The sequence below is a fragment of the Camponotus vicinus genome, unplaced genomic scaffold (assembly GCF_025532165.1).
Source record: "Camponotus vicinus isolate PSW18456_S1 unplaced genomic scaffold, iyCamVici1.0 SCAF_1, whole genome shotgun sequence".
Lineage (NCBI taxonomy): Eukaryota > Metazoa > Arthropoda > Insecta > Hymenoptera > Formicidae > Camponotus > Camponotus vicinus.
The window spans coordinates 26,472,693-26,487,091 of record NW_028141945.1 but is presented as its reverse complement, the minus strand read 5'-3'; the positions used below and the strand labels follow the sequence as shown (position 1 = coordinate 26,487,091).

The window sequence follows — 14,399 nt, the reverse complement described above, 5'->3', positions numbered from 1 at the left end:
ATTATACCGGTTTCAATCTTTCGCCTAGTAGTGTCTTAGCGCATCTTTTACACTTCTTTGTGATCCAGCGTAGGAATTAGTCGCGAAATTTCACGAGGATGATTTTTTTCGGAATCCCCGAGGAATATTTTATATATTCCTCCATCTTACTCTCCTTTCTCAAGTCGAAGTATGCCGATTATTTTTATATATTCGTCTCCCCTTCTTCGAAGTTTGATTTATTTGATTTTCTTTTATCTAGATATGATATCTAGATATGTTTATTCTGGTTTGAGAGAGAGAAAGAATAAAGTCCTCGTTTATTTTATTTTCTTTCAAAAGATTTCTTCCTTTTTCTCGCCGATATACATACATCATCATTATTGATTTTTGCTTTTAACAGTTCAGACTTAACAAGAACTGCAACTATAAATCGTGATTTTCCGCAAAGAGTTGTAACTAATATCACGAGAGAGTTACATGTCTGAGATAAATCCCCTCTCTTTGTAAGAATACGCCAGACATGGTGCTGTTGGCAAAACATAGAGGTGTCACGACCCTCGTTACGTCATCTCGATTCCATTGACGCATTCGGGTGCAAATGTTAAGAAATAAGAAAAGTTGGATCAGCAGGAACGACACAGAGAACGTGTCACTCGTCCCCACCCTCTTTAATTTCCGTATCAATGTTTCCTACATAAATCCGTGAAGAATTTTATATATTTTTATATTTGTTTTATATATTTTTATATCTGTCAAAACCTGCAAATACTCCCCTGCATATTTATAGTTATTTATAGTAATAAAAGATTAACGTTTCACGTGTCTGTCTCCTTTCAGCCACACCGGCCTGCGCTCAAACCCCTATTAGATGGTTCCGCTGTTCCGCATTCCCGCCACGCTTCGACCTGCAGCCCGATGGTGAACTGTAAAGCACCTTCCGAGAAATTCGCGCAGATAATTATAAACTGACAAAAAGAAAAAAAAGAATAAAAATGTTAATAAAAAAAAACTCAAACATCCGAAGAATAAAAAGGAGGGTAAGAGAAGGAGAAGGAATATCATCGTCCTCATCGAGTTCGTCGCTGAACGAAGACACGAATACATACAACGAATCCGAGAGCTCGCTCGGAGCTCTCAACGGCATCGTCATCTCGCAATTGAGCGTTCGATCGATCATCACAAATTCGCGTCGTCTTTCTCGACAATAAAATTTCGATAAAATTAATGCTCGCTCGAGAAGATCGAAGGAAAAGATGGGGACGCGAGAGAGGGTGCGTGTTGCTTCACCATGCGAGCTGACGGTCGAGGGAAAGAGAAAGCGAGAGAGTGGAAGAGCAAGAGAGATATCGAGCGAGCGCACGATGAGAGGGCGAGAGTCAGCGAGAGATATATTAATATTTACGTATTACACATACACACACATACACACAGAAAAATAAAGGAGAAAAATAATAACAGAGCGATAAATATACATATAAACATTACGCCCTCGCGAGATGCACAGCAAGCAAAAGTGTTGAATGTAAATGAGAAATATTAAAAAAAAAGTAATACATATATACAGGGTGAGCCATTTTAATTAACGCACGCAATTATTTCGGAAACAAAGCATTTTAGAGAAAAATGTTTCAGACAAAAGTTTTATGGTTTCGAGGGGGCCATAAGATGATATCATTGGTTTGACACTGAAGAGTCATTTGAAGGTCACGTGAAGGTCACTTCAATTTTTTTAAATGGAATACCCTATACATTTTTGCACACTCTTGTAGCTTATCTCGAGAGCTTTCCAAAACACTATAATTAAGTACCTTTTCGTTAAGTACTTTTTGAGTTATGAGGCTTGAAATAATTTCTTAATTTTACATAAACCGTAAAATATCTTGTAAAATATTCATTTTTCGATTATCTTACCTTAATACTTTTACGTACAAAATAATGAGAGGAATCAATTGGTCTAAAGAAAACACATAGTTGTTTTGAAGAAAAAATATGTAATTTGCAATTAACAATTCCATATTTTTTCTTAAAAACAACTATGTGTTTTCTTTACACCAATTGATTCCTCTCATTATTTTGTACGTAAAAGTATTAAGGTAAGATAATCGAAAAATGAATATTTTACAAGATATTTTACGGTTTATGTAAAATTAAGAAATTATTTCAAGCCTCATAACTCAAAAAGTACTTAACGAAAAGGTACTTAATTATAGTGTTTTGGAAAGCTCTCGAGATAAGCTACAAGAGTGTGCAAAAATATATAGGGTGTTCCATTTTAAAAAATTGAAGTGACCTTCACGTGACCTTCAAATGAATCTTCAGTGTCAAACCAATGATACCATCTTATGGCCCCCTCGAAACCATAAAACTTTTGTTTGAAACATTTTTCTCTAAAATGCTTTGTTTCCGGAATAATTGCGTGCGTTAATTAAAATGGCTCACCCTGTATATATATATATATATATATATATATATATATATATATATATATGTATATATACATATACAAGGTGTCATGAAAGTGATCATAATTTAAAAAATTAAGGTAGATTGGCTCAAAGTTAGAAGAAAAGTCTTGTACAGTTATGCAATATTCGCAATAATAAACGAGAAATAAATTAAAGAAAATCGGCCAATGCGCGTGGCTGGAAGTGCGTGGCGGTGAAGGCGGTCTCATTGTAACATAATGGCGGCGCGTGGCGAAGCGGTGATTGGAGAGGGGAAGAGCCTTCGCCGCGCGCCTACACACTCATCGCTCCTCCCCTCCCCAATCACCGTTTCGCCGCGCGCCGCCATTATGTTACAGTGAGACCGCCTTCACCGCCACGCACTTCTAGCCACACGCATTGGCCGATCTTCTTTAATTTATTTCTCGTTAATTATTGCGAATATTGCATAACTGTACAAGACTTTTCTTCTAACTTTGAGCCAATCTACCTTAATTTTTTAAAATTATGATCACTTTCATGACACCCTGTATATACTCGCGAGAAGAAACGCGAACGAAGCGAGTCGCGAAAAACGTTCAATAGCGCGTATCATTACATGTGTCATCCAAATGATATCGTATCCTATAAACTTAATTGTAATTTATAAAGAGAGACGAAGTATGTATTTATTAAAGTAAATAAGCAGTAAATAAAGATAAGAATTAAATCACCTCGTTTACATGTCAGATTACTCGATCGTGAAATTTGAAATCAACAGAGATAAGAATTCGCATTATATTATTAATGTCAGGGGATTATTTAATGTCAATCTAATTGTCAAATTAATATTTCGTATAATATAAAAAATTTGCAGCAATGTACAATTGTGAAATAATCGTAAAAAATTATCTCTTATCTTAACAAATACATCTTCTCTCAAATTTTTTTGTTTCATAAAATAGAAAGATCTTTATTTATTAGCTTTTAAATTCACATGTTATATTTAAAATTAATTTGAAAAAAATTTTGATCAAAATCTATCAATTTACTTAAGTTATTTTTGAAAAATTTAACTTTAGCTTATTCAACTTGCTATTATTCACAACTAGATGTTTACATCAAAAACTATATGCAACCTTGTATAACAAATTTCTACTTGAGAAATTTGCAATCGAATGAACTGTCTCGCATCGAAGATAATTATCTGAAATTCTTTTTCACTTCGGTTCGCGAGAGTTGCCTGAATTGTCCCTTCAGGAGCTCCCATTGCGTCCATTTGTCCGAATGGACGCCGAATTCCTTGCACGTCTGCAAGAAAGCGGGCACGCATAATGACAGATAGTGATGGTCCACAGTGGGTAGCAGATGATGCAGAGTGTGCGAACCAAAGTGCGTAAGCGTCAGGAAGATCGAGTCGTCGATCACCTCACGATCACGCACCGCGTCCAACTCGAGCAGACCCCAGTCCAGATCATTCCTTGAAAATATTAGGATAAAGGCAATTACAAAAATTACCTTATTATATCCTTTAGAATATATAATGAAAAGTTACTAAAATCATTTTGCTATTTAAAAAATTATTGTATGATTATACAGGGTGACCCATTTTAACTTAGGCAGCCAAATAACTCGAAAAATAAGCAAGATAGAGAAAAATGTTTTAGACAAAAGTTGTATGGTTTCGAGGGGGCCATAAGATGGTATCATTGGTTTGACCTTGAAGAGTCATTTGAAGGTCACGTGAAGGTCACTTCAATTTTTTTAAATGGAACATCCTATATATTTTTGTACATTCTTATAGCTCATCTCGAGAGCTTTCCAAAACACTATAATTAAGTACATTTTCGTTAAGTACTTTTTGAGTTATGAGGCTTGAAATAATTTCTTAATTTTACATAAACCGTAAAATATCTTGTAAAATATTCATTTTTCGATTACCTTACCTTAATAGTTTTATGTACAAAATAATGAGAGGAATCAATTGGTGTAAAGAAAACACATAGTTGTTTCGAAGAAAAAATATGTAATTTGCAATTAACAATTCCATATTTTTTCTTAAAAACAACTATGTGTTTTCTTTACACCAATTGATTCCTCTCATTATTTTGTACATAAAAGTATTAAGGTAAGATAATCGAAAAATGAATATTTTACAAGATATTTTACGGTTTATGTAAAATTAAGAAATTATTTCAAGCATCATAACTCAAAAAGTACTTAACGGAAAGGTACTTAATTATAGTGTTTTGGAAAGCTCTCGAAATAAGCTACAAGAATGTACAAAAATATATAGGGTATTCCATTTAAAAAAATTGAAGTGACCTTCACGTGACCTTCAAATGACTCTTCAAGGTCAAACCAATGATACCATCTTATGGCCCCCTCGAAACCATACAACTTTTGTCTAAAACATTTTTCTCTATCTTGCTTATTTTTCGAGTTATTTGGCTGCCTAAGTTAAAATGGGTCACCCTGTATAAAAATTAAGAGAGTCAAAAGTAGAATTATATAAAACGTCAAAATTAAAATTAAAATTTTTTAAATTAAAACTAAATTTAATAAGATAAGAAAAATTATTTTTAATTTAATAAGAAAAATAAGAAAAAATTTTAAATAAAAAAAATTATTATTAATGTAGTAAAATAAGAAAAATAGATTAAAAAAACTTATTAATACTAATTATTTATAATGAGAGAAGAGCAATATAAGATTAATCAATAGAATGATTTAATAATTTAAGGAAACACAATCAATAGGTAACCTGTAGATATCACCGTCGTGGAAAATATCGGGATGATGATGAGCCGCGTTGAAGCCAATCATTCCAAACATAGCGCTACTGATCAATATCATTATCAGCCACATCTTGAGTGCGACGAAAATCTTGGGCGCCAGCAAACTCATCGTCAAAGGCAACAGAAACGGCACAAAGTCACGAAATTCGAAGACTCCATATTCCATGAATTCCGAGTAATATCTAGAAACGATTAAAGCCTTTAGCGCAATATCGAGATCAGAATTGGAATTTTGTCAGACTTCTTAATGTCACAAAATAATACAAGAATATTTAAAGTTTAATTTTTATAAATAGTAAAATTGTATATATATTTCACCATTAAAAGCAACAATGATATAATAAAATTCTTAAACAAAATCTGAATATTAAAATTAAAAGAACAAAATTAATGTGGAATTTAAAATATAAATTTAAAATAAAGAAATATAGATTAACTTTTTTTTTTAATTTCAATGAATGTGAAATTGACTGTTACCGTTTCAAACCTTCCATTATAAACAATAACATCCAGGCGATTGGACTGATGATTTTACTTATTATCGTCGCCAAGTAGGATTTATCTTTACGAGGCATCCATTGGAGAAACGGTTCGACTACGTAAATCTCATAATCCCATGTAGTATTGGTATACATATGGTGGCTCATTACGTGCGCGATACGCCAATCCTTCGACGACATCATACTTACATCGAAGTAGTACATGCGAAAGTTGTCCCTCATGTGGAAATAATTGTGCGCAGCAACGGTGGTCCATGTTAGAAAAATGCCTAGAATTAATTATCAAGTATTTAAATCGATGGAGATTAACATGTACGCATTTAATAATGATCAGAAAAATTAATACAATATTATCAAAATTTATATATATATATATATATACAGGGTGGACCATTTTAACCTTTAATGGAGAATAACTCGAAAACCAAGCCCGGGAGAGAAAAATGTTTCAGACAAAAGTTGTTTGGTTTCGAGGGGGCCATAAGATGGTATCATTGGTTTGACCTTGAAGAGTTATTTGAAGGTCACATGAAGGTCACCTTCAATTTCTTAAATGGAACCTACTATTTGTCATTGCATATTCTTGTAGCTTATCTCGAGAGCTTTCCAAAACACTATAATTAAGTACCTTTTCGTTAAGTACTTTTTGAGTTATGAGGCTTGAAATAATTTCTTAATTTTACATAAACCGTAAAATATCTTGTAAAATTAAGAAATTATTTCAAGCCTCATAACTCAAAAAGTACTTAATGAAAAGGTACTTAATTATAGTGTTTTGGAAAGCTCTCGAGATAAGCTACAAGAATATGCAATGACAAATAGTAGGTTCCATTTAAGAAATTGAAGGTGACCTTCATGTGACCTTCAAATAACTCTTCATGGTCAAACCAATGATATCATCTTATGGCCCCCTCGAAACCAAATAACTTTTGTCTGAAACATTTTTCTCTCCCGGGCTTGGTTTTCGAGTTATTCTCCATTAAAGGTTAAAATGGTCCACCCTGTATATTCACACATTTATAAAGTTAAAAATTATTTTAATTTTATTCTTATAAATTTAATATTTTAAATTTAATATTTTAATATTAAATTTATTATTTGAAATAATTAATTTATAATAATTTTAATATTTTAATATTCTTAAAAATTACTTTAACATTCTTACTGTTCATATATATATACGCTAAATTTTATTATTGCATTACTTCTTGTGTTAACGAATGTTTTTAGTCATATTTCGATTATTTCGGGGATGCTCACTGGCGAAAATAATAATAGCGTAAGAATTGGCGAAGGCGCCCGCGAGACTCAGTACAAAAGTCATGGCTGCCAAGGAGTCGGTGATTAGATTCGTCATCGTGGATGGCCGATGAAAATTAACGCTCTTTAAAGCCTCGGCTGCACGTCTCTTGAATGTACGATAAAAGCCGTCCGATGAGAAAGTCAGTGGCACCGATCGTGGTGTCGCGGCTTCTCGTACGTAGAATTTCGGCAGCAGTCGTTCGGCCTTGTCGGTGATATGATGGCTCTACGACAGTGCTCGGAATTAGTTGCCCTTTTCAGGCCGATATCTGAGGCGACGCCTACGATCTCCCCACTACCGTCCCAAACTCGACGGCCGAATCGCCAATCGTACACGTAACGCTATGCTTCAGGAACGTCCGCCAAGCCGTTTCGCCAAATCGTCATTAAAATTTTCTTTGGTAAATAGTTTTTCTTTTTATAAATAATTAAATATCAAAATTTTTATTATTATAATATATTATATATGTATAATTTGTTATACATACATGTATGTATAATATGTATGTATAACAAATTGTACATATATAATATATTATAATAATAAAAATTTTAATATTTAATTATTTATAAAAAGAAAAATTATTTACCAAAAAAATTTTAATGACGATTTGGCGAAACGGCTTGGCGGACGCTACTGAAGCATAGCGTTACGCGCGCGATCGGCGGCTCGGCCGTCGAGCCTTGGACGGTAGGGGGGGATCGTAGGCGTCGCCTCAGATATCGGCCTGAAAAGGGCAACTAATTCCGAGCACAGCTCTACGACGTTAGAATTGGAAAATTTCAATTGCAAGTATAACAATAAGTTTCAGATTTTTCTTCAGAAATATTACAAATTACAGGAACAAAAAATACATAATATAATTATATAATTACTTTATTAAAATAATAAAAAAATAACTTTATTAAAAAATTTTTATTAAAACATTTTATTAAAAAATAATTATGAAAATAAAATACAAGAATATATTTAAGTAAATTTATATTAATATTAAGAAATAATAGAGATAAAGTCAAATTAAATTTATTTAATTATATAACTATTAAAATAAAAAAAGAATGGACCTTAAAATTAAACTAAATTAATTTAACATTTTATCACATTAACATGTACTACGATGATACTGAATAATTTTGCTTTTGATTCGATACCTCGAACAACTCGGTGATGTCGGTTCCTTTTGTAAGCCGAATCCATTCTGCGCCACCCGGATGCGATTTAGCGAAAGTCTCTAGATCGTAGAGTTTGTTTCCGATCCTCCACAATCCTTCCGCACCATCAATTCTTTTTCTCGCTTCCAGAAACTTAGCGGGAGTTTTTGGATTTTTCCTCGCTGGTAGATAAGCCAATCCGGGCACCGTACTGGTTTTTGACATATTGAATGTTTTTTAATCTCCTCTATAAAACATACGAAAAAATTTGATACGGCGGATCTTGATTTGTCATTGAAGTCCAAGTTTCATGAAATCAAATTATAAATCCTTTTACATAAATTCTTTTAATTTGTAAAACAAGCCACTCTCTCCTACTTACGCATATATTTTATAATAAAAAAAAAACAATAAAATACAAACTTCCCTTTATATTCAAAAACTCGCATACTCGGAAACTCATATGTGGAGAGCGTTTAAAAATTGGCAGAAATACATAGGTGGAACCTAATAACGCACGATAGTGCAACAGTTATTAGGGGTTGAATATAAAAAAATAGCGTATACAAAAAATGTCAAAGAGACATAAATAACACACACAGTACAAAAAATTAAATATATTTAATCAGAAATAAAAATATAATATTATGAAGTCTCTCTAGAAGAATCCGCAATTTGATTGATTCAAAGTGCATATAATTCTATCCATTATAATGAAATATGAAATATGAAAGTAAAAGTGATCAGTGAAGTATAATTTTTTTACAACATTTGCATCATTGACATAAAAATTTGCATATAAATTTCATACTATGTGAACATTGTACACGTACGTAAGAATTATACTGATAAGTGGAGCGTGTTTGTCATCATCTATAAGTAGAATGATAATTTGAATATGTGACATTAATGCACAGAAAAAAAGGACATTCTTGTTTTGAAAATATATTTAGTTTTAACATGGAAATCTTGAAATGAGATTTTATTGCGTTAATTAAAGAAAAATATAATTGCTTGAATAATTGCTTACTTGAATGAAGCCATTTTATATAGTTTAATCAAGAAAAATATATTCTTATGATTTAAAATTTAATTTTCTTGAATGGAAAAGAAACAATGTTAGATAGAAAATAACATTTTTAAATCAAATATTATAATTTTCTTAAAGTAGAATTAAATAATTATATATTCTTGAAGCGACAATTACAATATTAATTTTCTTAAAGTAGAATTAAATAATTATATATTCTTGAAGCGACAATTACAATATTAAAATAAGACTATAAAATTGTTGAAATTTAAAATTATTAAATTCTTCTAAGATGATTATAAATTGTTGCGTATATACGAAACAATGAACGCGTTAGTTTAAATATATAAGTTTTGATTTGACACTTATTTTTTTTCTGTGTGCTCATGATATATTTCTACGCTTTCAGATCGAATGTTTAATTTGTCTATCAAATAACTCGTATAACTTAAGAACGCGTTTCTATGTCAATAATTAACGATTAAGTTATTAATTTATAGCAATTGTAGTTATTAATTTAAAAGATCATGTAAAAAATTTATTTTAGAAAATCATATAAAATATTTATATAAATTATGTAAAAGTAATATATAATACATAATTTATATAAAAAAAATAATAAAAAAATCACGTAAAGATAATAATTATTAATAATGATAATTAATTTAATATAATAGTAATAATTATTAATTTAATAATTGTTAATACATTATTTAATAACTGTCGGTATCAACAAGTATCATTGTAAGATATCACAATGCAAAATTATCAAAAACCCAACTGTCATAGTTGTCACAGATTGCGATCCGATAAAACAAATCTTTTTTTTCTCTTTTTCAATTTTTTCTGTTTTTTACTTTTATATTTGCCTGCACTTTCGCGCTGTAAAAAAATATTCACCGAGTATTTTACTCACTATGGATTGCGTCGACATATGTATTCGATTTTAACGTATCCATGTTTCGTGTGCGATCGTACGCGAACACGACAAATACGTGATCTCTCGATCAACTAAATGATTCCTTTTAATACTTTCTTTTATCCTTCAATAATCCGGTTACAAGACACGGCCGATGCAAAGGTATCGAGATACATACCGTGGAAGGGATACTGAATAACGAATGAAGAAGAGTGTTTTAGCGTGTGTATCTCTCTCGAAAAACGACAATTGTCATTGATAATGACGTCGTCTTTGATACCACGAATACGAGATATTTCGTTCGTGTCTGGAAATTTATTACGAATTATATAATTCGCAGTTAATCAGTTAATCAGTTTTTAGAGGTTTTAAGAGCGCTCGCTGCAACGCGATTTTGTAATATTTGACTTTTTAGATCGTAATTGTGTTAGTACATTTTGAATTACGACAGTTTGATTTTTGAAAAATAACAATATTTTATCACAAATATATGATAAATTTGAAAAATTTCATCATGAAAGTGATGAACAAATATATATAAAAAGTGATATATAGAAAGTGTGAACAAATATATATATATATATATATATATATATATATATATATATATATAATATATATATATATATATTACGAAATTATTTTATTATGATTATTTTATGCTTTAATCATTTTATGAACATGAACAAAATAACTACTGAAAAAAATAAAAATAAAAATGACGTCGTCTTTGATATCACGAATACGAGATTTCGTTCGAGTCTGCAAATTTATCACGAATTATATAATTCGCATTTAATCAGTTAATCAGTTTTTAGAGGTTTTAAGAGCGCTCGCTGCAACGCGATTTTGTAATATGCTCTTTTTGACTTTTTAGATCGTAATTGTGCTAGTACGTTTTGAGTTACGACAGTTTGATTTTTGAAAAATAACAATATTTTATTACAAATATGTGATAAATTTGAAAAATTTCATCACAAAAGTGATGAACAAATATATATAATAAGTGATATATAGAAAGTGTGAGCAAATATACAGGGTGTCAGGGAAATTTTTGCCCATACGAAGTAAGGAGGTAGATTGGCTCAAATTAAAAAGGAAGGACTTGTACTGTTTTGTGATATTCGCAATAATTAACGAAAAATTAAATAAACAATATCGGCCAATCTGCGTGAGTAGAAGCGCGCGGCGACGAGAGTCGTCCCACTGTAATCTTATACTAGGCGCGCGTCGAAGCGATGGGCGGATCGCTCTCCGAGACATGATGGTGGCGTGCGATATATCGCAATATCGCGCCAAAAAATTACCCGTCCTTTTAGTGGCGAGAAAATGATGCGCTATCATTTCCACACCACCTTGCGGTAGATAGCATGGTGCGCTTTTTTTATAGTGGTTTCCCCCATAGGCCTATTCCACTCTCAATTTAAATATTTGTGAAAATTATTCAAAATGCCGTTACCGTACGCTGAATGTATCGTAAATATAAAACATTGATGATGACAGTACCTTCACAAAAATTGATCCGTGGTTGAAAATCCCTCGATAAAATGTGTTGCACACGTTGGTAATGATACGAGCGTAATCCGTTACACGTAAAGCGTGATGTACCACGTATCGCGAAAAACCAAATTCATGTGCCACACGACGCACGCTAGTTCCAGGATTTTCATAAAATGCTTCAAGAATCCTTTCTTCATCTCGTACACGAAGACGCACTGCTGGACCGGTTATCCCGATATTATGCACGATACCCAGTTTCACATAATTATTGCACAACTCGTAAAACTGTACGTTCACTTGGCTTTCGTGCACGCCCGGAAAATCATTCCACGTAAATTATGGCCGCGCGATAAGTATTTTCTCCCGCTAGCCCGTATGCCACAATCATATCCGTATATTCCTGCAGAGTACACTTCATTTTCACTCTTAATTTACTATGCGAACACAAGATTTTTACTAAAACCGTCTGAGCTCTTGCAGGCTGTTGCCAGAGTGCATACGCCAGCAGCACGCAACTACAGCTGAGCGGACATGCGAGTGTAAGCGTACGTGTGAGCTTGGCGCCTGCGCATTATGATTACACTCACATGTCCGCTCAGCTGTAGTTGCATGCTGCTGGAGTATGCACTCTGGCAACAGCCTGCGACAGCTGAAACAGTTTTAGTAAAAATCATGTGTTCGCGTAGTAAATTAACAGTGAAAATGAAGTGTACTCTGCAGGAATATACGGATATGATTGTGGCATACGGACTAGTGGGAGAAAATACTTATCGCGCGGCCGCAATTTACGTGGAATGATTTCCCGAGCGTGCACGAAAACCAAGTGGACGTACAATTTTACGTGTTGTGCAATAATTATGTGAAACTGGGTGTCGTGCATAATATCGGGATAACCGGTCCAGCAGTGCGTCTTCGTGTACGAGATGAAGAGACGATTCTGGAAGCATTTTATAAAAATCCTGGAACTAGCGTGCGTCATATGGCACACGAATTTGGTTTTTCGCGATACGCAGTACATCACGCTTTACGTGTAATGGATTACGTCCGTATCATTACCAACATGTGTAACACATTTTATCGAGGGATTTTCAACCACGGATCAATTTTTGTGAAGGTACTGGGGGTTTCATCATCAATTTTTTACATTTACGATACATTCAGCGTACAGTAACGGCATTTTGAACAATTTTCACAAATATTTAAATTGAGAGTGGAATAGGCCTATGGGGGAAACCACTATAAAAAAAGCGCACCATGCTATCTACCGCAAGGTGGTGTGGAAATGATAGCGCATCATTTTCTCGCCACTAAAAGGACGGGTCATTTTTCGGCGCGGTATTGCGATATATCGCACGCCACCATCATGTCTCGAAGAGCGATTCGCCCATCGCTTCGCCGTGCGCCTAGTGTAAGATTACAGTGGGACGACTCTCGTCGCCGCGCGCGTCTCTACTCACGCAGATTGGCCGATATTCTTTATTTAATTTTTCGTTAATTATTGCGAATATCACAAAACAGTACAAGTCCTTCTTTTTTAATTTGAGCCAATCTACCTCCTTACTTCGTGTGGGCAAAAATTTCCCTGACACCCTGTATATAAATATTACGAAATTATTTTATTATGATTATTTTATGCTTTAATCATTTTATGAACATGAACAAAATATAACTACGGAAAAAAGAAATAAAAAACTTAATTATTTCCTTGCAGTTTCTGCATTTTTGGAGCTGATGATGCTTTCTGCTCTATTAAGCTCTATAAAACTGTATTTTAAATATATTTTAAAAATTCATTCCTCCAGTTAATATAAAATATATTAAAATGTGAATTGAATAAAATATATATAGTAAAATTCGAAAATACAAAATAACAAATTATCTCTTTGATATTTACTTTTTCGTGTTATTTTGTATTTGTTATCGTACAGCGAAGACTTTTAGCTCACATTGTATATTAGATACATGTCGCCTCATTATAATAATCATTTGTCAAACAAAAAACATTTACATATGGCACTTATATATCACAGGAGTAAAAAATTTTAAGAGATGATGCACGCAAATCCACGTTCTACTTAACGATCAACTGCATCAATATCATCGTTTTTCTCTCACCTTACAATAATACAAAACACTAAGTCACTTAAGTTGCAACAACTAATGAATTCTCACTGCGCTAGAAGCGATGGCTCATTAAAGCGACTTCATGGATTCTTCCGAGAGACTAAATGAAACTGTTTTAATAGCTATCAGCAAATGTGATAACTTTAATACGAAGCAATTACGCATCAAACATTGGTCCGCTCTTTAACCCTGATAATTTAATCAGCAATGTATAAATAAAATGTCGAATAATGTTATGTGCATTTTATTGAGCAAAAGCCTTTTACCATTTTAATGTCGACGATTCTTTCTTTATTTGGTTATTTCTATTTTTTATAAAAAAGTTGGCAGTTTAAGAAGAATAAAAACGTAGAAACAAATAAAAAAACAGAGAAATAAACATTGGGATGGAAGAGAAAAAAATTTACAATCAGTCGAGAAGATTAAGATGCTGTATATAATAATATTTATGAGCAAGATTTATTTTTCATGATTCTTTATCGCGCTCTGTCTGCAAGTCGGCAATATCTTTATGATTCAAATTGATCTTACATTAAATTGATACATGATTGTGTAACATTTTCTTATACTGTATTATTTTTGCCATCCATTTTCCAACCACATTATCTTTATGTGTAAAAAGTAGATTTAAAAGAAGCAGAAAATGTATTGCTGAAATAATCAATTATT

The 14,399-nt window shown here is 32.5% G+C and overlaps 1 protein-coding gene across 2 annotated transcripts; it reads right to left on the bottom strand.

Annotated features, from left to right (window-relative positions):
* Window positions 1-3,242: 3,242 nt before the first annotated feature.
* Window positions 3,243-13,850, bottom strand: LOC145965469 (cytochrome b5-related protein-like). Of its 2 annotated transcripts, none has more exons than XM_083092653.1 (6): window positions 13,722-13,850; window positions 8,158-8,404; window positions 6,964-7,231; window positions 5,681-5,972; window positions 5,170-5,385; window positions 3,243-3,885 (listed from the first exon to the last, which is right to left on the bottom strand). In XM_083092653.1, the coding sequence occupies exons 2-6, from the start codon at window positions 8,380-8,382 to the stop codon at window positions 3,609-3,611; spliced, it is 1,278 nt and encodes a 425-aa protein (XP_082948779.1). In that variant the 5' UTR covers window positions 8,383-8,404; window positions 13,722-13,850; the 3' UTR covers window positions 3,243-3,608. The 2 variants fall into 2 exon arrangements, with proteins under 2 accessions (XP_082948779.1, XP_082956097.1); XM_083099971.1 differs by having other exon boundaries at window positions 13,779-13,801.
* Window positions 13,851-14,399: the final 549 nt, after the last annotated feature.

Bases quoted from the DNA above. Each gene is read 5' to 3' on its own strand.
- LOC145965469 (XM_083092653.1), bottom strand. From the start codon at position 8,382: ATGTCAAAAACCAGTACGGTGCCCGGATTGGCTTATCTACCAGCGAGG. The intron at 7,232-8,157 runs GTATCGAATCAA...GCACTGTCGTAG, and splicing joins ACATCACCGAGTTGTTCGAG to AGCCATCATATCACCGACAA. The intron at 5,973-6,963 runs GTGAGCATCCCC...AATTAATTCTAG, and splicing joins CGCTATTATTATTTTCGCCA to GCATTTTTCTAACATGGACC.